We start from the raw sequence: 26,899 nt of genomic DNA on the forward strand, positions 1-26,899 counted from the left end.
TTTAAAACAATCATAAAATGAACGGAATAATTAAGAACCACAGGCCACAATACATTTTAGATAACATAAATGCATTTATTTTGCCACATTTACTTCTGGTCTTTTCAAAGAAATAAGACAAAGTTATAGTCTTCCTACTTCTTCCCATTCCTCTCCTTTATTCCCTCACGTAAGCAATAAAATGAAGACAATGTACAGACTACCAATCATGTTTTGACCACATATATATATGTCCATAAACAACAAAACTGGATTATTTTTTAAAATTATGTTATAATTTTATCTATCCTTTTGCAAGTTGATTACTTCTTTCTCCAGAATTACTGTTTCCCTTTTTATCTGCTATGAAATTTATTTAGGCAACCCCCAATTATGAAAATATATATCATTTCCAAATTTGCATTATAACAAGGCTGTAATGAGTATATTTGTATAAGTTTCTCTACAGTATACACTTAGAAGTAAAAACATTAGATATAGCAAATTTCAACTTTGCCAAAAATAGCAATTCTCTATATTAATTACCACTGTACCCCAGCATACAAAAGTCCCTTTTCCTCACATCCTCAAATGTACTTGCCATTATTAAAATTAAGTGGTTGCCTATGATGGCTGTCAAATTATGTCTCATTGTTCTTTTAACTAACATATTCCTAATTACAGGTGCTGATTAATAACTTTATATATATATATATATATATATATATATATACACACAAATATATACACACTTGCTACCTTAACTTTCTCTTTGAATGTTTACTTTGAATGTCCTTTTTGCACATTTTCCCTAATGAATTGGGTTTTTTCATATTTATTTGTTGAAGTTTTAATTTATTCTGAGAATAAATTTCCACTACTATGAAAATATATCCTAGAGAATCTGAGAAATATATGATTAAAAATAAAAAACAATTTATGTAATACATTATAATTCTATTATACAAAATCTTTAATTTTTTAATTAAAAAGAAAACAAAAAATACTATACCAGAAACTTAAAAAATAAATGAGAGGTAAAATAGAAAGTAAAAGTCTCCTAAGTAATGCCCCCACAATTTCAATTTCCAATTGTGTTCACAAGTCACTACCATTAAGCATACTCAGAAAATTCCTGCATATACAGAAGCCTACACACATGCACATGCATGCACACATGCATACAGACACATTTTATATTCATGTAGTATCTCACCTCTCCCATCGTATTTTTCTTTATAGAAATGAAATCACACTGCACTCTAAGTTGCTTATTTTTCCTAAATAATAATATATTTGAACATCTTTTGATCTTATTACGTATAACCCAGCCTAAGTTTTCTGAACAGCTATACCATATTGCATACACACTGCAAATATCATCACAGAGCATGTCTACTTGTAGTAGGTGCAAAGTTATTATTTCTCACAAGATAAATAGTCATGATAAAGAAAACAATCTATAACACTGTGATCCAATTAGCTCAAATATTGCCAGCGTATACCCATAAATTTTATTTGGACAAATAGCATTTCCAAAGCCAGGCATTAAATGGCAACAACAGATAACACCCAAACAAATAAAGTTTAAACCAACTGAAATGGGCAATTTAACCTGTTAATTATGTTATTAAAATCTATAACAGTATGTATTAATTCACGTTAGGAAGAAAACAGAATTGCAAGACCTATTTACCAGTAAGTCCTATTTTATAACTGAAGTGATCTGAAGTTATGGCTTACTACTGGCATGGTAGAAAGGTTCTGAAAGTTGTTAGGGCCTAAGAGAAGGACTTCTCCTGGTATGAACTCACAATGACAGACATCAAAAAATTTTTATGGGGCTGGGGTTGTGGCTCAGTAGTAGGGCGCTTGCCTTGCAGACCTTAGGCACTGGGTTCGATCCTCAGCACCACATAAAAAGAAAAATACACAGATAAAATAAAGATATTATATCCATCTACAACGAAAAAACTAATTTTTTTAATTTTTTAGGCATTCCAGCTAGATTCTAATAACCATTATTTCATTTGATTGATTTCAAACTAAATAAAACTTCAAATATGCTAAACTGTTCAGTAAAAAATAATATTTAAAAATAAAAAAACATACAATAAACTATGACACTAAATTTCAAACATAACAAGACTAGAAAGACAAATGCAACAATCCCTTCTTCCCAATGTACCATGGTTCGATTTCAGCAATTACTTTGTTGGTGAATCTTGTTTCATTACACACTCACTCACTCACCACCACCCCTCAGTTCCCTGAGTACACACGTTCAGAAACAATGAAGTTTTTAAAGAAAATCCAAGACATATGATTTTATCCACAAATATTTAGCTATAAAACTATTCTTACTAATGCTTCAGGTGCTGAGTGTCTAAATGTAAAAAAGACAGCCTACTTCTTTTGCTTCTATATCGCATTCTCCTAGTTAGTTATGACAATTGGGAGAGAGGATTCTACTTGCATCTAGTGGACAGAGGCCAAGGATGCTGTTAAATGACCTAAAATGTACAAGCGAGCTTCTACAACAAAGACTTATCCAGCCCCAAATGTCAAAAAAGTATCCCTGTTGAGAAACCCTGTTTTAGATCAGTACTAACCAAACCATGATGTATGAATAATCTATGGTTCATAAATGTGTTGTGAGGATTCAAATAGTTTAAAGCTATAATAATGTATACTTCAATTATATTTTTTAAAAAACTAAACAAAATATTTTTAAATTTCGCTCCTGTAAAAACAGGATATTTGGGTCTGTCTCATCAAATTATCAATCTTGGATATTTGGGTCTCATCAAATTATCAATCTTAGCACATCAAAATTGCATGTATATTTGAAAATCATGTCAAAAAGAGATGTCTATACCCACTAGTTTCTCATTTTTTTAGGAATAAAGACTTCTTCACTCAAAAAATATTACCACAGAAAAATCCTGGATAATAACTGAAAATTTCTCTAATATTTGATGAAGGAAAAGTCAAAATTTTCATTTTCAAAAAATAAGTAAGTAGAATTTTAAATTAAAAATTTCAGAAAATCCAAATATTACATCTTATACAGCATGGCATCATCACATATCTGGCCCCCCCTCATTTTACCATATGTTTGATGATCAAGCCAAATAGGATATTTTATCATTTTAACTTAATTGTCAGTAAAAATGTTGTTTAACATAATAAAGAGAGAATATGATAGCATGAATAATTAGCAAGCTTGTTAAGAAACCGGCACATTTAAATAAATAAAGATATTCTGGTCCAACATTTATAGAAGACAATTTGTTTAAAGCAATAGCTATTAAAATTTAAATGTGGGCTGGGGTTGTAACTCAGTGGTACAGTGCTTGACTAGCATGTGTGAGACGCTGGGTTTGATTCTCAGCACCATATATAAATAAATAAAATAAAGGTCCATCCACAACTTAAAAAAAAAAAAATTTTTAAATGTATCCCCTAACCCCATGCCCAAGAGTTGTAGTGGCAAGGAGTTTAATTTGAGAAGTAGATAAGTTCTAGAAGTCACACAAAATGAAAAATCCCTTCATGTAAAATTTATCCTAAAATCATTTCAATCTTGGTATATGCAAATTTGGAGTAGCAATATTTCTTATTAAGAACACTTCATACTCTCCCTCCCTTTTCTTTTTCTTAAAATTTACATTGCATATATATCTTGGGTAGCACGACTACTTCTCATGTACTATTTTCTTCTGTTGTGACATTTCTTTTTAACACACACAAGCAGAGTTAGTGAAAAAATGTATTAATAGCTTTACTGTTATCTTATTAAGAATTCACACTATGGATAAGCTCACAAAATTACTGCAATATACATGTGTAAAGATTTTTACTACAACATGATTCAAAACAGTAAAAATGAGAAAACACTGTATATTAAGATTCTTACCTCAGCTCTTTTCAGCATTTCCCATTTATTCAAAATTTTCATGGCAAATACCTTATCTGCATTTTTTAGTTTTACTACAGCAACCTAGAAAAGATAAAGGAAATATAACTTTTAAAATATGACATATATATTACTTCTTTCCAGTTATCCATTTTCCTTTTTCCTCTCTGTAAAAAAAATAAATGCCAATTATCAATTATTTTAATGCAGCTCAAATCTAAAATCCTAAATTAAACAATGTCAGGTAAAAAAAAACAAAAGGTGTATTAGTGAACATATGCCAAACCAATAACTGTACTTATTAACACTGTATCAGTTAGTTATTATATATTATATATTCCTTTCCAAGTTTTCTGCCCTGGAAGTTAAACTCAACATCTACAGTTACTAAGAAATATACCAAAATGTACAACATGAAAGTAATAGATTTTATTAAATAATGCTTGCCAAATTCCAACATGATACTACAGGGTATGCCAGCTGCCAAAACAAATATGTTCTATGGGGATCAAGCAACATGAAAGAAATTGAAAATTATCCTATTTTTCATTCCACATACTCATACGCCACAACCCCCAATCCACAGACACCACACACACACACACTCTCTCTCTCTCTCCCCCCCCCCTCCTTCTCCCTCTCCCTCTCCTGCTCCAACAGCAATTAAGACTAACAGTCTATAGTCTATAAACTATAGACTCTACACATCCATTCGAATAATAACACAAAAAGCAAACAGATATTTCTGTACCTTATATTTCACCTATGGATCAAAAAATTCCCAAATACAAATAAATAGGACCCCATTATCATACTTAATAAACTGGTTACGTTTGTTTCTATCTTTCTGTTTCAGTTTGACAATTTCTAAAGGTCCTTCAAATCTGTTGGATTTGTTATGGGGCTAAGGCTAAACTACAGAAAAGGAAGATAAATATTAAGTGACAATGTTTTCAATTATTGAAAGGCAGGAGTGAGGAAGACAAATAATACCTGCTGTGTTTGGATCTTAATTGTCTCCCAAAGGTCCATTTGGTAAAGGTTTGGTCCTCAGCATAGTATTTGTGAAGAGTGTGAAAAGTTTTAAAGAGGTAGGTACTAGTTGGAGGTCTTTAAGTTGTTGGGACTTGCTTTCAAAGGGCTTTGTGGAAACCCATTAGCCTCATTTACCTCTCCTTTCAAGTCCCAGCCATGAGGTAAGCAGTTTTACTCCGCCAGGAGCTTCCCACTATGATGTGCTGCCATCATAGACCCCAAAGCAACAGAGCCTATTGATCATGGAATATTGATTTGAAATCTCCAAAACCATGAATCCCAACAAACCTTTTTCTCTTTGTAAGTTGATTATCTTAAGTATTTTGTTGCAGTAGTGGGAAGCTAACATACTACACTAATATGCGGAAGAGAATAACATACACAGAGATCTTTAAACAGTTCAAAGGGATATTTTAAAGTATAGGTAATAGATTGAAATCCAAGCTGAAAAACTTTTTAAAAATTAATCTTGGTCTGGGGATATAGCTCAGATCATACAGTGCTTGCCTTGCATGCACAAGGCCCTAGGTTCAATTTCCAGCACAACCAAAAATCATCACCATCATCATCATCATCATCATCTCAATAGCAATTATGCACATCAAGAGCATTTAATAAATTTATTTGAATCTGATTGCAATAAAAGTAGTTTATATGATAAGATTAAAATCAGTGCATAATAATGAACATTTCCTGGTTATTGTTTTTAAAAGTATGATGACTATAATTAGTTTTTCATCAATTGAGATGCTGGGGGGGAAAAAGAGGAAGTATTTCAATTTTAAATACAATCATTTGAGTCTTTAGTCCTACCTGGTCTTATTGGAAGAAATGATGGGTCAGTTAAATTGTTCTCCCAAAAGGTTCACACTTAACACATAACAAGCAAGAAAAAACTTATAGCACTGTCTTACTAAAATCTCTGAAAGGGTGAAAACACAAGGTGAGCTACTCTATAGACTCTGAAATCAATGTTGCACAATTGGGAGTGCACATGGACAGGACAGAAGCATTAAGCTAGACAAGCCTATAGTTAAGTCAGAAAAATAGATGTGAAAGGCTATCACATAAGCCCTGTTACTCAAATATAGGGAAGAAAGATCAGAAGACTCCAACACTTAGGTACCTTCCACTCTTCGTGTCATGACCTGAGAAAAAGTACTCTTAACCCTACATAATTCACCAGTTTTCTATGTGTATGAGTAAATAAGAACCCAAAGGCAATATCAATGATAACATTGGTAGTAGCAGTACCCACTAACATATAAGGAGTGTTGAAATGCCACACATACACTAAGACTTTTAAATAAATCCACAATCCCTTAACCATAATTCTAAAAGTTTTTCATAACTCATTTGGTAGCATGTGGTGACATCAGGCTATTAATATCTTTTACTTTTTATCTCATTTAATATAAAGAAAAACATGCTTCACTGAAGAAACATGAATACATTTGCTAATGGAATACTGCTCCAAACTGTAAGAGAGTGTTACATAAAATATACATGAATACATGAACTAAATTATCTTTCCAAAATCCAAAAAATACTGGAACCAAAACAATGTATGGGTTATACATCTGTGCAGTAGGAATAATGATGATGACACCTAGCATTTATTGAACATACAAACACTTAGCTAGCATTTATTGCATCTGTTTAGAGGGGTGCGGCAACATCAACTTAGCCAGACTCAAACAGGGTTTGAGTTCTAGTTTTGTCATTAACTGTATATATCTGGGCAAAAAATGTAACCTTTCAAAACTTCGGTTTTGGGGTCAATATAATGAGGTTAATAACAATACATACTTTACATAATTGTAGTAAAGACTAAAATCATCAATATGAACACAAAGAACTTACCACAGGGTCTGGTATTTCATTAAGTGTTCAGTGAGTATTAGCTATTATGTGTCAGCACTGTGCTAAGCATGTGGCAAACAGTATACCTGTCCCATGGCATATGAAGAGAAAAAAAAAAAAAAACTTCCATGTTTTCAACTGAACTTTCCATGATTTTATATCTATAGAATATACATATACATAGAAATATAGGCCAAAATTCCCTGAATTTAAAATATTTACATATGAATAAAAGGCCACAATAATTCACCATAGTGTGGTTTTCAATAGTAGAAATGGACCACCTTAAACATTCTATAAGAAGAAACTGACTAAATGTCATAGGAGAGTAGAAAATTATTCATATGCTTGAAGAAAATTATTGAAGAACAGTATCTGACAGGGAAAACCTCACAATGTTATATGTAAGAAAGAAGTTTGCTAAAGTTAGCAGACTATGACTTGGTTTTCTACATACACACAAAATAGATACCATCAATTTCTATGTCATATATATAGAGAGAGAGAGAGAAATATAAGCACCAAAATATATTAGATGATCAGCTATTTCTAGGAGAAATGATTTCTATTTCCCTTTCTGTATCTTCTGTATGAAATATACAAAATGTGAAACATGGAATGGGATAGGATGGAATACCACACCTCATGAAATGACCACTAATTATGGAGGTTTTGTAGTGTGACTTATAAAGGCCAACATAAGCCACATTCTACACATCTGTGTGGTAATCAAGAATGTCAGGCTGCTGCATATATACATATCGAAAAATATTTGCAAAACCATCTTAGAACAATTTTATGAGCTACCTAAAAAAATTTTCTGGAATGAAGTGTGTGGGTGTAGAAAAATAACAATATAGAAATAAAAGTCTTGAATTATCAAATAGATAACATGATGAAAAATGATTATGACATTTACAAGGTGATAAAACAATGACCTTGCTTTTCTCCTTTAACACTATAAACATTTTCACGTTCATTTCAGCAGAAGAAAACCAAGAAAAAGATGATTCTCTTAGAACTCTAACTTTAGGTCCTATATTTTCAAAAACCATGGCTAACTGACATGTAAGAGGGCAGGATGTTAAAATGTCCTTCTTTAAGGCAAGAGACAGAGTTGGGTGGTGGAGTGGTTGCCCAGCATGCACTAGGCCCAGAGTTCAATCCCTTGTGTTACAAAAAGGGAGGAAAAAAAATGTCCTTTCTAGTTTAATATGATCAAAATGAAAAATATATTTAGAATTAACTAGAAAATTTTAAAGTTAACATAAAATAAAGATATATTTGTAAACATTAATATTTAAAGATGCCTTTAAACATTTTGTAGTAAAAGCTACTAGATGCTAGAAAAACTATACACACTTCAGAAATAATGAGTATCTGACAAATGTATGCATATTGGTTGTTAAACACAATTTAAGTATCATCATTTATAGTTACAACCTATAACTTAAGATTGATCATACTACTCTGATAGGATTTCAATATGCAGAAATAGTTGCCACGGAGTTCTGCAAATCTAGTCTGTCTTTGACATCCAAATTCACCATACCTTCTCTGTTCTGTCCCATTCCAAACTATCATCATATCTTGCCTCAATTGTCCTACCTCTCTACTTCTGCCCTTACCCCCCCACAATTTATTACCAATCCTGAAGCCACAGATCCTGTTAAAATCTCCTGCTCCCAAACTTCCAGTGGTTTCCCGTCTCCCTCCAAATCAAAGTCAAAGTCCTTACTATTTCTATAAGGCCAACATGTTTGGGCCTTCCAACCTCTCTGACCTCATATTACTCACCCCCTAATTTATTCTATTCCAATCAAAATAGTCACTTTACTCAATCCTACCTCAAGCCCTTAGGTCTGGAAAATTCTATCTCCACAGAGACACATGGCCTGTTCTCTAATTCCCACACTGAAATGATCCCTTGACAGTTTCTATCCCTTTTCTTTGCTTCCTTTTCCCCCTTATTTCTTTATCACTATTAATGAACTATGTATTCACATACTGTGTTTATTGTTTATTCATTCACTAGAATACAAGCTCTATGAGAACAGGGATTTTTATCTCATTTGTTCACTAGTACATGCGTAGTATCTGAGAATCAATAGGTACTCAATAAACATTTGTTGGATAAATGAATTGTTTTTAATCTTTGTGGGTGCATATACATGGAAAGCTATAAGACACCAATATTCTCAACTGCAAGTATACTACTACACCAATACCAAAACTCAAGTCACTAGGGTAAAAGAGATACAACTGTGCATATGATGATTTATGAAGGTATCAGATTATTCCAGTTCATGCTACTTCTTAACGGGCATTCAAAGTCTCAACTTTACAAGTTAGCCCTTTTTATCTTTGTTTATTACTGTTAACCATTTAATGTTTTACATCATTGTCTCCCATGTATCTCTCCTGTTTAACATCTACAATCATTTTCCATTAATAATAACAAAATAACAAAACTAACTTTTATTTTTGGAAAGCTTACTCTGCATATGATACTGGGTCAAGAAATTACATGTGCAACCTCATTTAATCCTTACACCAATCTAGAGTAGGTTCTAAAATTCCCACTTAAGAAATCAGTAAACTAAGTTTAGAGAATTTAAATTACTTATAGTCATATAATTAATAAGTAATACCACCAGGATATGTATCCTGGTTATCTGATTACAGAACTCATGTTCTTTTCAACTATAAATATAATCATAAAGAATAGTTACAGACAAAAAAAAAACTTACAAATATAAATACATTCATAATGACCAGTTCTATAGGTACTGAGAGTTCTTCCCATTCGTTATGTCTACAATTTTGATACCTTCTGACATATTAATGGGGATTGTAGTATTTGTGGAAATCATTGCTCTGTATTTTTAAAAACTGTTCTATGAGTGATCAATTTCTGTTCAAAATTTTTATCAAAAAATGGGGGGAAAAATAAGTCTCTTTAACATGAAACTAAAAATACCACAAAGAATTTACTAAACAGTCAGAGGTATTAGGAGCAATAGTCAAAACTTAAAATTTGGTACAGCACAGACATCAACTATTTGAAACAATGACTATAAAAATACAATATGCCCACACCTGTGTGCCTTTATGGACTAACAACCTGCACCATCAAAGGTGAATCATGCACTATAACTTCAAACTTCTTTTACTTTCCCATGAATCCCAGGAGAGCCAGAGTAAAAGAGTTTTTAAATAATAAATGTCTAAATAAATGTCTTTTCAGACCCTACTACTAGATTATGCAGACATATAAGGGCCTAGTTATAGTAATTAGAGGAAGCAGGCTAATTAAAAGCTTTTGACACCTGAAGCAGGGGTAGCAGGCCAAAGCAGCAAGCTTTCACAACAAGCTCTGAAGCCCAGAAGCCTTGAAGCTGCCGGAGCAAGGCTGGAGCAGGCAGAAGCGGTGAGCCACCAGGAAACTGTGGACAGGTAACACCCAGGGCGTAAGTTAAAGGTTTTCCTGAAAGCAAAAAGGAAAACCCAGCGTTAAGTTAAGCAGTAACTGACAACAACTGAGTTGTAGAGAGAAGGTTCTTAAGTCACAGAGATGCTGAATTTCAATTATGTCTTGCTCCTAATTGTTTCCCGTGATTTATGCATTTCTTGTAGGAGTTATATAAACTATGCATGTGTTTTCATGGTTTGGTTTTTTTGTTTTTGTTTTGTTTTGTAAAAGCACAGTTGAAAGAAATGTTTCTATCCAATATCCATGCAAAAGGAAGCCTATCCACTGGGCCTAAATACCTGTTTACAAATTCCTGGTAGAATGCAAGTAACTTGGAGGAAATCATTACCTGTTTAGGGTCTTAGCATTTCTAAAACTATTAGTTGATAAACACCACAGGGTATGTAAGCTCAGCAGAGATGTTTTTATCAGGATTGAATAAGCACTAAAGCTCAAAATCCAGCCAGTACTACTTTTATATACAAAATTAACTCTGTCTTAAAATAACAGAGTAGACTATAAGCAATCTGTTGCTTTTTACATATTCAAATTAATATCCATACACAGCAAGAAGATACCCAATAAAAACAAAAAAGATACCTTCTCACACTCAAATCTAAATATTATCAGTCATGCATTAAGTACTATGAAATGACTCCTGAGGTCTAACTGACACTGACCTGTGACCAGGCAGGACTTAGTCCTACTCAGCTGACTTCTGGACTGTCTGCTGCTGCTAATTCCCCAGCTCTGCACCCCATTCTTTCAAGCATCATGACTGAAGAGCAAACCTGGCCAATCCTAACTATCTGCCTCACTTAACCTAATGAGTAACTGTAATTCTCCAGTGCCCTATCCTTTTTTTTTTCCAGTCCCTTTTATGAATTAAATTCTGTAAGTTATTTTTAGCATTGCTTCCTTTTTTTCCATAGTTCAATCTCAGCTGAGCCTTCAAAGCAAACTGTGTAGTCTCACCATTTATTCTTTGTCATTCTCAACAGACTTTTGCCAATCTTTAAAATGCCCTGTGTCACCTTGATATCATATCTGTCCTCTCCACTCTTCTTCAGACAATGACCAGGTGGCCTACTTCATAGCTAATAAATCCTTCATATTCCCTCATGCCATGTTTAAATGTTTCTATATTTCCACTTATCCTTATCTCTTTTTCTTTCGAACCCCAGGAAGAGGTATCCCTACCACTTTTCAAAGTTAACAGTATCATTTCAGATTTTGATCCCAAGACTCTCCTCTTCTTTCCCTTTTTGTCCATGTTGGATCCAAGACTTCTTTCCTGTCTTCAATCCCTCTTTCTCCTGATTCCTGGATATTAACTGAAAAACTTTTCTGAGACCCTTCTCCACCCATGAACAAAATTTAGTATTTAATAGAATTCCAATAAATAAAAAATAAACAAAAACTTCAACAACATTCCACCTTTCCTCAGGGAACTTATATCATATCCCTTTTCCATACAGCATCATTTCTCCATAAAGCACATTTTCAACAAGTAGTATACCCTTACTTATTCTACTTGCTCACATTTATTTTCTTCTCAATCTCTTTCAATCTAGTTTCTATATCACTTTATTCAATCTAGTTTGTATTTCACTTCATTAGACTGAAATTATTCTTTCAAAGATCAATAATGAACTTCTAAGTTCCAAATAAAATATATTATTCTGGTTGCTTCAACCACTCTTCACTATTGGACACTGAAGGGAATCATTTCCTAGTTTTTCTTTTTCTGAAAACTGTTAAATATTGTTTCCCCAAGGATCCCTGCATCACCTGTTAATGTCTCTTCCCTTCCTGACATGTATTATCTGTTCCAAAAGCCTCAACTAATACCTCTATGCTGACAATTTCTAACTCCTTATTTCTTAGACCTATCTTTCTAGCTGCTTTCTAGTCCTCTTTCTAGAATATTCACAATCGTCTTCAATTTAACAAGCCAAAAACATATATACCAAATTCATTTACTCAATCTAGAGATCACTAATCTATGAATTCTATCTTTAACTCATTCCTGACATGTGTAACTGGGGAAGAGAGGAAGAAATTCAAGACATCCTTAAGACATAAAAGTTGGTGTCTGATTAGATAAAGGGAACTAGAGAGTGAGAAATACAGAACTTGTCTTTGTTTTCTTCTCTATTTAACCCTTCCTCAAGACTATCATCAATTTTATCTATCATTTCTCTGCTTTTTTAATAGAATTTAATAGAATTCCAACTACTATAAAATTGGAATAATGTTCCTCAGCATAGCAATACCAGGTCATTCACTACTTTGCCCAAGTGACTTTCTAATCCTCTTTTACCACCAACAAAAACCCTATCTTCCAGTCAGTCACAAGAGCACCCAAACAAAAAGAAATACATTTAAAAGAAAAGGTAATTCTTGGTTCTAATAGAATATATTATAGAAAATTTATAAAATTAAAGTATAAATAAAAATAAATCCAACACTTTCAGATTAGAAGACTCATCTAAAATCACATAATCTTTTCTATGTTCTTTAAACCAACAAATCCTCTTTTGGGAAACTTATTCTTAGAAAAACATTTGAAATGCAGTGAAAGCATTATGTACAAAAACACTATGGAGGGCATTTATGATACTGGGGAAAAAAAAGAAAAACCTACATAGTTTGTTCTTTCATTCTACAAACCCATACTGAACACCCACTGTGTACTAGACATTGTTGTAGATGCTGGGGAATTGCAGAATGCTGATGGAGGGGGAATCATTATATTCATGGAGCATGTATTGTTTAACAACAGAGAAATGGAACTATGGAACATCCACATAATGCTTTGTATACAACCATAAAAATCAGGTTTATAGGGGCTGGGGTTGCGGCTCAGCAGTAGAGCGCTCGCCTAGCATGTGTGAGGCCCTGAGTTTGTTTCTCAGCACCACATAAAAATAAATAAAGTATTGCGTCCAACTACAACTAAAAAAATAATAATAATTATTAAAAAATCAGGTTTACAAAGAAACATTTTAATATACAATAAAAAGATAAAATGGTAAAGAAACCTCATTAGATATTTACAAAACTATTCCAATTTTATTACCTATGAGTAAAAACAAAATTGGTAAAATTCCCCCAAAATTGTGGAAGTAGATACCAATGCTATGAACCTCTCTCTTGCTGAGTAGACTGCAAACCTAAACAAGGGCATGGAATATAACAGAATTATAGTGGATGTTTAATAAGAATTACTTTCATTAGCAAACATGATGGTATGAAAAAAAAAAGAACTTATTTTTCCTATCTATTTAATACTCAACAGGAAAAAGTACAGTAAGTACTAAATATAATGAATAAGAGAAAGTCACTCTCTGCCCTTGCAGAGATTACAGTCTACTGGTAAAGACAAACATTAAACTCAAATAAGAAATTTAATAAATACTAGGAAGAAGTTTTTAGGTATTCTCATCTTCCCCAATATATAAAAGTGTCTGATATCTGTATTCCCATGTGTATAAACTCATTCATCCTTTTGTCTTTTATTCAGTTCTTCCATGGATTCACTAATTTCTGACATTGACTCTTCATATCCAAATAGGAAATTATTTTAATGAAGAAAGAGGTGATGACAAATACATTTTGTCAAGCAGGGGCCTTAAATACAATGCATTAGTCATTTCAAAGTATTTGAAAACTTGTGTCAAAAGACATCAGAGCTCAGACAAAGTCACTTAGCTTTTTTTATTATTATTATTTTTAATGTTGCCACCTTTTTCTTCTCAAACTTCAATTTAGAAGGGGGTGGGAAAATTCTTCCTCAAAAGCAGGAAAGGCTTAGCATCAAGAGGCAAATAAGGAAAACAAAGGTTAGGAATTCCCTTTCACTCCTGCCCACATGACAAATTCATATGGATAAGGACTCAAGACATGCCTTCAGGCAACTGAACTGAAAGCCCCTATTTCAACATCACTCTGTTCTACTACACTACCAAGTAGGTGTGTAAGGCTTGCTAAAACCTCAAATCTACTATCTGGATACATATACTTTGAAATCCAAAGCTGAGAACCAAGGTTTGCATCTGGAAAAAAGTAGTTGGCCATCTCCAGATTGGCCCTAAATTCAAGTCCCCCCCCCTTTTTTTTTTTGGTACCAAACTGACCTCAGGAGTACTCAACCACTGATCCACATCCCCAGCCCTATTTTGTATTTTATTTAGAGACCAGGGTCTCACTGAGTTGCTTAGTGAGTAACTGTGCCTTGCAGTTGCTGAGGCTGGCTTTGAACTCCTATCTCAGCCTCCCAAGCCACTGGGATTATAGGCTGGGCCCCTCCCTTTTTAACAGAGGATCCTGGTATCTTTGAACTTGTTCTGGTTCCAACATACTATTTAAAAATCCAAGGCAAAGGGAGGCGAGTAATTTGAACCTCACCTCATCAGACTCAAACAGGATAAAATTATAGCCCAGAAATCCAAAGTATCAAAAGATTTGAGACACAAGAACTGAAGACATTTATGAATGATGACATTTATATAGAGTCAGAAGCAGGAAGGAATTGGGGTTCTCAAAAGATGTAAACACTAAAGAACCTCAGCTGTGAAAGGCAGCCAAAAAGTACTAATTACTGAAGAACCGGGAAAACTGACTTTTGATGTTTTCTTCTTCTTAAGTTAGTATTTAGAGACTGTTTTGAGATGGTAAGTTAAGAATCTTCATTTATCTTCTTCTCACCCTCAAGCTCATGAGATGGCATAAAAATACAAGTTTTAAAGGAATAAGCCATCATAACTAAGAAAAATACCAACAATAAGAAAATACCAAATAAGACCAACAACAGCTGGTAAGATACAGTACTTTAAAGAATTCATGGAATCTAGGATGAACACAATAGGATTAGACACAGAAGTGTCTAATGGAGAAATCACAGCCCAAATTTTATAGCAGAATAAAATTAATACACAAATGTAAGAGCAATTACCTAGAAAGTTTAAATATATATGTATGCATACATGTGCACATTTACATATACATGTGTGTATACATATATACACATATTATATATATATATATGTAAGTTTTCTTTTTCTTAAGTTTTTTGGGTGTTTCTTTGTATATGCTAAGAACACGTGCTACCACTAAGCTATACCACCAGCACTACTACTATCAGCACTTTTAAATACCATTTTCCATTTTCTTCAAATTTCATCACTTCTGGTGAGAAGTAAATTGATTTCTCATTGCTTTTTTAAAATTACTTGTTCTTTTTTCCTATAGATATTATTAAAGTTTCTCTGCCCTTGATATTCAAAAATTTTATGATGATATGCCTGGATATAATGTTGATATTTATCCTGTCATGAGCTATAGAGCCCCACAAATTTATACATAGATTTATTTCTTTAATTATCTTTGAAAAATCTCAACCATTATCTCCTGAAATTTTATATGTCACATTCTCCCTTCATCTCTCTTCTAGAACTATAAATACAACCAAGTTAATTTTTCACTATATCTAACATGAATCAACTTTTTAAAATTTCCATCCACTTATTTTCTGTCCATCTAGGCTTTAGCCTGGCTATTTTCTACTAACCTATTTTCCAGTCTACTAATCATCTCTTAAGTTTGCTATGTCTGTGAAAACTGTCAAATTTTAATTTAAATCACTGTGTGTTTCATTTCTAGGGTACAGTAAAATCACCTTAATCCAATCTGGAATTGATTTGATTAGAGCTGAGTTTTAGTCTTATGAGGGCTGGCCCATTTCCATTTGTCCTTACACATAAAGAACAAATACAGCCCTTCAGAGATCCCAGGGATATTCAACAGAGTCCTTCTCTTTACTGAAACCTAAATTCTACTTTTTGTTTTCACTGCAAGATGTTAGCTTCTTGCCACTGCCTAGCTAATGTCAACTGCCTCCAAGAGAATGGCAGAGCTGGGTGGGTGGGGGGCGGGGTTCATTTCTTAATAGACTTAATTCTACAATTCTTTGTTCCTTCACTTATTACTGATTTCATAGCTCTTATGTCTTCAAATAAATGAATTTGTATTTTTTAAAACATTTGTTTTTTAGTTGTAGGTGGACACAATATCTTTATTTTATTTTTATGTAGTGCTGAGGATAGAACCCAGTGCCTCACACATGCTAGGTGAGCGCTCTTTCCTCTAAGCCACAATCTCAAGGTTTTCTAATTCTTTTCAGCAGAAAAGCGTGTATAAGCAACCATGTCACAATCAAAATCAAAAGTTCCATAAAAATTATACAGTATGTCAAATTTCAGTAAATCCAAGATCCATTTCCCAAAGGTGCCTCTGGCCACCTTTTCTATTGATGGTGCTGACTACTAGCCCAACCAGGCCCTATTTATACTCCTACAAATAAACTGTTTGGCCTCCATCATGCCAACCTGAACTACATGAATGGGCTGATTCCCTGGACAGGCCCAAATTGCCTAAGGGATTATAGTTTGCTAAGAAAAATGGGTCTGCTTAAATATATGGGATATGTGGCCAAACTGCCTAACTATTAAAAAGACATCATTGGGGCTGGGGTTGTGGCTCAGTGGTAGTGCACTTACCAAGCATGCGTGAGGTACTGGGTTCAATCCCGGCACCACATAAAAATGAAACAAAATAAAGTATTGTGTCCATCTACAATTTAAATATATATTTGTTTTAATTTTTTTAAAGACATCATTGATAGAGTTCCTGCAGCAATTCCTGGGAATCTGGAGATATGGAAACCACTTCTGAACAGGTGTGCAATCACACCAATGGAATATTAACATGGAGATGTCTACTGAAACCATGCTCAAACCATGGGGGTCATACCTCTGAGGTCATAACTTAAGTCTAGAAAGAACTGTGATCTGATATCCTCTATGTTTCTCATGTAGGTAGCAGATTCCTTTCTATTCCCCCACACCTGGTCCCTTTTGCACATTGCCACTTCCCTTCCCACCCACACAGGAAGGAAGTAATTCAAGTTGGGGATGGCACCAGAAGATCTAAGAAATGACCATCTCCCAAATTAACAAATTAATTTTAACTCCCAAAGAACACCTGGAATGTAGCCTTTGAATAATCAACTCTTTACAAACCCCTGTGGTCCTTTGCTAGAAAGGCAATAAAACTTCTTTTTCCTTTTTCTCAAAACTATGTCCATGTTACTGGATTGACACTGGGGACAAGGACTGAGTTTTCAGTAACATTATCATTTAGCACAGTTTCATTCCTAGGTATTTATCCAAAGGAAAAAAAAAATAGTTCTACAAACACTTGTAAAAAAAATATTCAAATATTTACATCATGTTTATTCCCTACAGCAAAGAAAAAAACTGGAATAAAAGAACTTGTGATTGCCTGACTTAGGCTTACTGAGTGACCTATGAGTACTCATCAGTGAACTGAAATGGATGAAAGTTATGCAGCTTGTGAATTTATTGTTATTCAATAAATTCTGACATTGTGGAAAGACACAAATACATTCTGTTTATGTTAATAGCACAACTTACTTACTATATTCAGCCACCTCCCAAGCTCCAAGGAGGGGAAGAGGGCTGGAGATTAAATTGATCACCAGTGACCAATGATCTAATCAATTATGCCTAAGTAAGGAAGTTTCCATAAAAACCCAAACCGAAAAAGATACAGTGGCACATGTCTGTAATCCCAGTGACTATGGAAACAAAAGGATCACAAGTTCAAAGCCAGCCTCAGCAACTTAGCAAGACCCTGTCTCTAAATAAAATATATTTTCATTATGCTCAGTGGTTAAGTGCCCCTGGGTTCACTCCCTGGTACCAAAAAAAAAAAAAAAAAAAAGCACATGAAAGAAGATGGCACCTCTGGAGAGGTGCTCGTGGAAACTCCATGCCTTTTTCCTATAAAACCCTCACACACATCTCTTCATACATATCCTAAAAAAACACTAAATATTCAATAGTGTTACCTTGAGATCTGTTGGCTGCTTTAGAAAATTCACTGAAACCCAGGAGGGGGTTAAAGGAGCCTTGATTTATAGCCAGTTGGTCCTAAGTTCTAGAGATCCCAAAATGCTACTGTCATTTGAAGCAGGGGACAGGCTTGTTGGACTATGCCCTCAACCTGCGGGGTCTTTCACAAACTCCAGGTAAATAATGTGAAAGTAAATAAGAGGATACACAATTACTCTCCACTGCAGAACTGCTTGCTTGTTCTGGGATCACAAGTCTTTTATGTTGATTACTGTTGAGTGACAATATAGAAAACACTGAACTTATTATTTCTAGATACTCTGAATTTACAAACCAGACAAGGATATGCATTTTTACCAGCTGAATTCAACATTTTATTGCCTATCCTCTCAATTGCAATATTAAAGGAAAAAGAAAAATAGATTCGAAAGAAAGAAAAAAAAATTCTGTCATTACTTGAAGATGGTATAATTGAGAACATGGAAAATTCAAACATGTGTAAGCTAGAATTAATAATTTAATATCTCAAAATAGTCAAATAAAAAGATCTATATTTTTAAAAATTAACTATATTCCTATCCTAGCAAAAGAGTTAGAAACAGAAAACCAAAACTATCCAGAAAATCAAAACTATCATTTATAAGCTTATCAATGAATATCAAAGACTCATAAACAAGTTTAATGAAACATGAACAACATTTCTACATTAAAGACTCTTTTTTTAGTACCTTTATTTATTTATTTGTTTTTATGTAGTGCTGAGGATCGAACCCAGAGCCTCAAAGTGCTAGACGAGCACTCTACTGCTAAGCCACAATCCCAGCCCTAAAGACTCTTTTAAAATTAGTGAATTAACACATACAGAGTCACCTGATTTGTACAAAAGTCCCTTGTCAATAAAATGTAAAAAAGGTAGTCTATAGGATAAAGGACACTGAGAAACCACAAAGAATAAATCAACTTTGAACCATACTTCAGAAACATAAAATAATCAATATCAGGTGAATCACAGACCTAAATGGAAAGATTTTTTTTTTTTTGAACGATTACAGGAAGAATTTCTAAGATTATAGAAAAAATGTTAATGGTCTTAAGGTTAGAAAAAAATTCCTAAAAGAAGCACTAAAAACAATAATCTTAAAGAAGAGTTTAATTTAACTGAATCTCATATAAACTAAGGATTTCTGTTCAATACAAGATTTATTACGAGAGGGAAAAGCCAACCCACTCTTTCACTATACACACACCATATATCCACAGAAACCACTTATATGTAGAATACACCAATAAGTTTAAAATCTGGTATCGATATGCCACCTGTTTCACTCTTCCTGCTTAGAATTGCTTTAGCTATTCTGGGTCTCTTATTTTTCCAGATGAATTTCATTACTGCTTTTTCTATTTCTGCAAGGAATGCCATTGGGATTTTGACTGGTATTGCATTGACCCTATAAAGTGCTTTTGGTAATATGGCCATTTTAATGATATTAATTCTGCCTATCCATAAGCAAGTATATCTTTCCATCTTCTAAGGTCTTCTTCTATTTCTCTCTTTAGGGTTCTGTAGTTTTTGTTGTATAGGTCTTTCACCTCTTTTGTTAGGTTGATTCCCAAGTATTTTATTTTTTTTGAGGATACTGTGAATGGGGTAGTCGTCCTCATTTCCATTTCAGAGGATTTGTCACTGATATACAGGAATGCCTTTGATTTATGCATGTTACGCAGCACTAAAAAATAACAAGATCATAGCATTTGCAGGGAAATGGGTGGCAATAGAGCAGATTATGCTAAGTGAAGTTAGCCAATCCCTAAAAAACAAATGCCAAATGTCTTCTCTGATATAAGGGGGGTGACTCAAAATAGAGTAAGGAGGAAGAGCATGAGAAGAAGATTACCACTAAATAGGGAAGAGAGGTGGGAGGGAATGGGAGGGAGAAGGAGAATTGCACGGAAGATGGAAGGAGACCCTCATCGTTATACAAAATACATGTATGATGATGTGAGGGGGAAGAAAAGAGAGAGAGAGAGAGAGAGAGAGAGAGAAATATGTCACATTAGATTGGGTAGAGAGAGGTGATAGGAGGGGAGGGGGGATAGGAAGGGTAGCAGAATAGATACTAGTATTGCTGTATATATATATATATACGTGGCCGTATAATCAATGTGATCCTGCAACCTGTACACGTGGAAAAATGAGAATTCATACCCCATTTGAATCAAATGTATGATATGTTAAGATCATTGTATTGTCATGAGCAACTAATAAAAAAAAAAAAGAATACACCAATAAGTCACACAACCCACCCAGCTGGCTCCTGGCTTCTCAACCCCCAAATGTTCACTTGTTCATAAGGGATATCCAAGTGATATGAAATGATATGAAAATAAGTGCTGAACTTTAAGAGGAAATACAAAATGAAATCACAAAAAAAAAGTTAACTCAATTTTTTTTTTTTTTACCAAAAATTGGTTGAAGTCAGAAAATGAGCCAAGCATTAGTAAGGCTTTGAAACAACTAGGAACTAAATACACTGCCAGTGGGAGTATAAATCAATAAGCACTTGCAAAATTACTTGGCACTATATATTGAAGCTTAATATGCCTACTGTGACCCAGCAATCCCATTCCTAAGTTTATATCAAACTTAAATGAGTGCCTAAATCTCACAAAGACAAGTACAAGAATATTTGTACAAGCATTATTCTTAATTCCTATAAATATCTTGAATGTTCAACAACACTAGTATGAATAAATAACATGGCTATACTCATTCAAAGAAATACTGTACACCAATGAAAAACAAGAATGGATTATAAAAGTATAACGTGATACAAAAGACTCCAGAAACAAGAGTATATAGCACCTAACTCCATTTATAAAACTAAAAAAACAGGCAACATAAATCTATGATAGGAGTCAGAATACAGGATTAACAAGGAACTGGTTATTCAAACAGAGAGCAAGAGCCTATCTGACTGCTATAAACGGTCTATCTTGAGCAGCACAATGGTTATACAAGTTCATACAAAATGTAATAATCCCTCAAGTCATACATTTAATTACTTTTTTAAAAAATGTTAAGACCTCAAAATAAACATAGTTTGGACAAATAAAATAGGCAATTTACTCACAGCAGACATGCACTAGAGAAATAATATAGAGAAAAATACTACAGAGAACGTCTAGGTCAAAAGGGAAATCATTCCAAAGTGAAGCATATGAATGTGAAAAAGCATGTGAATATAAAGAACAAGAGAAAATAAAATGTTGATAAATCTGAATAAATAGGAACAGTATAATCATATCTTTTGGGATTTAAAATACATGTAGAACTAAAATAATGACAGCAATAACCAAATAAAAGTAGAAATCAGGTATATGGTAATGGGTAACATACAGATTTAGCAAAAATAGGGGTAATGTAAAACATTCCAATAATCTAAGAAAAAGTAAAAAATGGAGAAAAATCATACAGAATGGACAAGATAAATGTCAACTGACTATACATGCTCCAATTAAAAGACAAAAGATTTTCAAAACAGATTGAAAACAAACATCTAACCATAGTCTACTTAACAGTAAATATGCCATAATGTTATAGAAAGCTGAACTTGAAAGAATGGGAAAAGATTTTAATGTGAATACAAATAAAGAATTACATGGCTTGGGGCTGGGGTTATGGTCAGTGGTAGAGTGCTCGCCTAGCATGCATAAGACACCCCGGGTTCGATCCTCAGCACCACATAAATGTAAAATAAAAATATTTAAACTTAAGAATAAATATTTTAAAATAAAAAATAAAGAATTACAAGGCTCTATTAATATCAGATTAAAAATTTTTATCAAAAAAAAGTACTATAGAGGTTACAGAGAACATTCCATACGATAATGATAAAAGAGTTAATCAGAAAGATATAACTATTTGTTATCAGCAAAAACTGAGAGGAATAATTACCAAAAAAAAAAAAAAAAAAAAGCAAATCCTCTCAGGAAATGACAGATCAAGAGAAAACACAAAGAAAATGAAAAATTTAAGCAAAATTAATGATTTTGACCTGATATTTATAGAATACTACACAGCAAATCTCAAAGGACTACTATCATACAGCATATATCCTTTAAACACTTGAAAATTATATAACTCAATGAAAATCCTCCAAATGTTTAAAAAGTGAGAAATAAGCTTCTAAACTCTCAGATGCAACACAAAACACATTTAAAATATAAAATCGCATTGGAAATGACACTGCATTTGGGGGCAAAACAATAATGAAAATACAATGTATCAAAACTGGTCAGCTGTAGCTAACATTGCTTAGAAAAAAATACACAGCCTTAAATGTACATTTAAAATGAGGTGATAAACCATCGATAAATGAACAGATTTTTAAAATGTGGAATATATACATAATGGCATTTTACTCAAACATAAAGAAGAATGAAATTATAGCATTTTCTGGTAAATAGATGGAAAGAACAAGGCAGTCGCAGAAAATCAAGAACCATGTTTTCTACTATGTGGAAGGTAAAGCAAAATAAAGGAAATAAGGAGGGGGAAATCAGGTATCATAAAGCTACAGGAAAAATCAGTGGAGTATGAGAAAAGAGATGGAAAAGGAAGGAGCAAGGATGATAAAGGAGAGAAACTATGTAATGAATTTAACAAAATCATATTACGTATAAAAAAATTAAATCATTTTACATATATAGTCCCTGCATATATAAATATACCACAGGGAATTTCACCTTTATTCTTAAGTAGAAAGAACCAATCAAAAATAAATAAATGAGCCGGACATGGTGGTGCACGCCTATAATCTGCAGCTTGGGAGGCTAATCAGCCTCAGCAATGGGGAGGCAGGGAGGCGCTAAGCAACTCAGTGAGACCTGGTCTCTAAATAAAATACAAAATAGGGCTGGGAATGTGGCTCAGTGGTTGAGTGCTCCTGAGTTCAATCCCCAGTACCTAAATAAATAAACAAACAAACAAACAAATAAGAGTAAGGAAGATCAGTAAAATAAAGGAGAAGGTGGGGAGAAAGGGGAAACACAGGAAACGGAAGACTGAAATCAAATTCCATGCATGTTATGATTTTGTCAAAATGAACCCAACTACTCTGAATAGCTATAATGTTTCCAATAAAAGAAAAAGGCTAGAAACCAATGTTCTAATCCATTTCAATGAATTAGAAAAAAATACAGTAATTGAAAACCAAAGAGTAGAAGAAAATATTAAACAGCAGAAATTAATGAAGCAGAAAACAAGCTCACAGTAGCAAAACTCAAAAAGCCAGAAATTAATTAATTGAAAAGAAAATAAAACTGATAAGCCGCTAGCAAGACAAATCAAAAATAGGATTAATAAATGTTCATTTGAATCAACACATGATCCATATGGTATTAAGTTTTGAAAATGAAATGATACAGATAAACTTATCAAAATTGACACATAACAGAAAGTAGTCTTGTTTCCATTTTTAAAAATTAAATATATTATGTTAGACTGTCGAACCAGCAACTTCCAAGCCAAATAGCTTCATAAATGAAAACCTATAAGCATGTAAGGAAAAAAACAAGAGGGAGTACTTACTTCCCTCTTCTTATGGGACCAACATAATCAAGATACCAAAATCTGATCAGGACATTTGAAGCAAGAAAATTACAGACCAATTTCTCTCAAGAAATAGGCGAAAAAATCTAACAAAGGGGGGACAAACAGATAAAAGCAACAGCACATCAAATCCACTAATACATTAAAAAATAATAATAGATAATAATGAAGCTGGGCTTATTTTAGGAATACAAATTTATTTGTTCAACTTTTGAAAATAAATAAATAAACATGTATAATTCAACACAATAACCAAGTAAAGGAAAAAAGAATACAAGTGTCTCAAATGATGCAGATAAAAAGTATTTTATTAAAATTCAACAAAATTCAGGCTGGGATTGTGGCTCAGTGGTAGAGCACTTGCCTAACATGTGTGAAGCACTGGGTTCGATTCTCAGCACCACATACCAATAAATAAATAAAATTTTAAAATTTGTCAACAACTAATAAAAATATTTTTTAAAAAATTCAACAAAATTCATGATTTTAAAAGTATAATCAAGGGGCTGGAGTTGTAGCTCAGTGGTAGAGCACTTGCCTTGTTACACGTGAGGCACTAGGTTCAAGTCCCAGCACCACATATAAACAATAAGCAAATAAAATAAAAGGTCCATCAACAACTAAAAAAAATATTTAAAAAAAAACATATAATCAACTCAACTTGTTATGTTTGAATATGAGGTGTCCCCCAAAAGCTCCTATGTTGATTGATGCAAGAATATTCAGAGGTAAAATGATTAGATTATGACGGTTGAAACCTAATCAGTCCATTCTAGCTTGCATGAATTAACAGGGTGATAACTGTAGGCAAGTGGGACAAGACTTTGCAGTCTTAAAAACTTGCAGTTTGGGCTAGGATTATGGCTCAGTAGTAGAGCACTTACCTAGCACATGTGAGGCACTGGGTTCGATTCTCAGTATCATATATAAAAGAATGAATAAAACAACAATAAAATTGACAACTAAAACTATATTTTTTTAAAAAAAAACTTACATTTTGACCAAAAAAGCGCTTGGAAAATAGGGGCAAAGGAAGATGTGCTGTTAAAGACATTATGAAACTAAAGAGAAGTTAAGTACTTTGCAGATACAACAGGAAAGATGTCTTGAGGACATCACAGGAATTTGCAAGAGCATACCCATTACAGGTTCAATGTTATAGAAGGGAAAACTAAAGGAAAAAATCCTGAGGGCACATTGCTCACAATGGGAAGTGGGTGGGGTTATTTTACCATAATTGGCATTGCAGGCAGGCACTCAGAGGTGGCAGAAGCTGTGATCCCAGGAGGCTCAGCTACTGTACAAGCTGACAGCAGACCTTGGTAGCATGCATGTGGTGCTGGTTCTGCAGGAATGTAGGATGCTGAAGTTAAGGGGTCATGGAAGCTTCTATTGAGATTTCAAAGAAGCCCTAGAGGGTAGGCAAAGTATAGGAGGGCCAGAATTCCTACGGGGCTGCCCCTTGAGAGGGTGATGCATGAAGCTGTGAAGGTGAAGCCAAAGCTAGAATAGAGGCCCAAGGAATTAAGAGATTATAGTAATGTGGACAGTGTGCCAAGAAAAGTTGCTGGCTGCAGAGAGAGCCAGGCTAAAAGAGAGGCCATGTGGGCTGCAATAGGCAAAGTCTAAAGTGAGGAACTACCCAACTCCTTTGAAGAGCATAATTCTCCACTATGTCCTAGATGATGTACGTGGAGTTGTGGGACTTGTTTGCATAGCTTGGTTTCATTGGTTCCATCCCTTCTTTCTATGACCCTCTTCTTCTCTTTTGAAATGAAACAATCATTATGTGCCATTGTGTACTGGAATATGTAACTTGTTTTGGATAGAGTTCACAGCCAAGAGTCTGCCTTGAGTACTCAGATAAGACTTTGGACTTGAACTTTTGGGAAATGCTGAAACTGTTAATATTATGGGGACACACTGCATTGTGAGATGGACATGGGCTTTTGGGGGCCAGCAGCAGAATGTTATGGTTTAGATATGATGTGTCCCCTAAAAGATACTATCTTAATGCAGGGATACTCAGAGGTGAAATGACTGGGTTATGAGAGCTGCAGCCTAATCAAAACATCCTACTTTGAACGAACTGAGTAACTGTAAGCAGTTGGTAAGGAGGTGGATCACTGGGGACATGCCCTGGAAGGGTTCATCTTCCCTGCAGCCCTTCAGCCTCTTTTTACTCTGCTTCCAGGCCTGGCTGCCTTGAAGTAAGCAGAGTTTCTCCACCCCACCCCCTGCCTTACCTGATGTACTGATGTTCTGCCTCACTTTGGGCCCAGAGCAATGGAATCAGACCACCATGGAATAACACTCTGAAACTGTGAGCCAAAATAAACTTTCCCAGGTATTTTGGTCACAGTAATGCAAAGCTGACTAACACAATTGCTAGCTCTAAGGGCAATAAATAAGATTCAATTAATTGCAATTATATTTTCAATAATTAGTAAATGGAATTTAATAAACCATTATAATTAAAATAACATCAAGAATATCACACATCCAGGAATAAATATGCAGAAATATGCAGAAATACTCTATATGGACTGAAAATTTATTGAAATTTATAGAGCCCTAAATAAATGAAGGAATATACCATATCCATGGATTAGCTGCCTCAATATTAAGATTTTAATTATCAAACTGATTTCAAATTTCAATGCAAAACAAATTCAAATTTGAGCAGCAGTGCATGGTGGGGAGATTATAAATGAGTAGAAATTGAAAAATTGATTCAAAATAATATGAAAATACAATGGAAGGAGAGACGGGCTGGTGGGGGAAGAAGTCAGGTCATATGTACTATCAGATATCAAAAGTTCCTACAAACTAATTTAGAACAGTTTAGCACAAGGAAGCACAATCAGACCAAAGAAGAGTCCAGAAAATTAATCATATTTACATTAACATATGAAACATCTTAGAAAACAACTGATAGAGAAATATTTCATTTAAGACTTATATTTTCCAATCAACCACATCAATTACAACAGCAAGGAAATATTTCAGTTAAATTATCTCACAACTGTATTAAACACCTTCTAAAACAATTAGCAAACATTCTATAAAATCTTCATCTCTTA

At 33.8% G+C, this 26,899-nt stretch overlaps 1 protein-coding gene across 14 annotated transcripts in view; it reads right to left on the reverse strand.

Annotated features, from left to right (window-relative positions):
- Positions 1 to 26,899, reverse strand: part of Cdc42bpa (CDC42 binding protein kinase alpha) — a 297,181-nt gene that overhangs the window by 214,214 nt on the left and 56,068 nt on the right. For 13 of the 14 annotated variants that reach the window (XM_046419709.2, XM_058571920.1, XM_058571914.1 and 10 more), the window contains exon 3: positions 3,899 to 3,982. In XM_046419709.2, coding sequence (XP_046275665.1) covers positions 3,899 to 3,982 — 84 coding nt within the window. Of the gene's footprint in view, positions 1 to 3,898; positions 3,983 to 10,125; positions 10,735 to 26,899 lie in introns of those variants that run through there. The other variant, XM_058571918.1, reaches the window with a different exon arrangement.

This window comes from Marmota monax, unplaced genomic scaffold, assembly GCF_021218885.2.
Source record: "Marmota monax isolate L192 unplaced genomic scaffold, Marmota_monax_Labrador192_F-V1.1 WCK01_AAM20220418_F8-fsc00153, whole genome shotgun sequence".
Taxonomy (NCBI): domain Eukaryota; kingdom Metazoa; phylum Chordata; class Mammalia; order Rodentia; family Sciuridae; genus Marmota; species Marmota monax.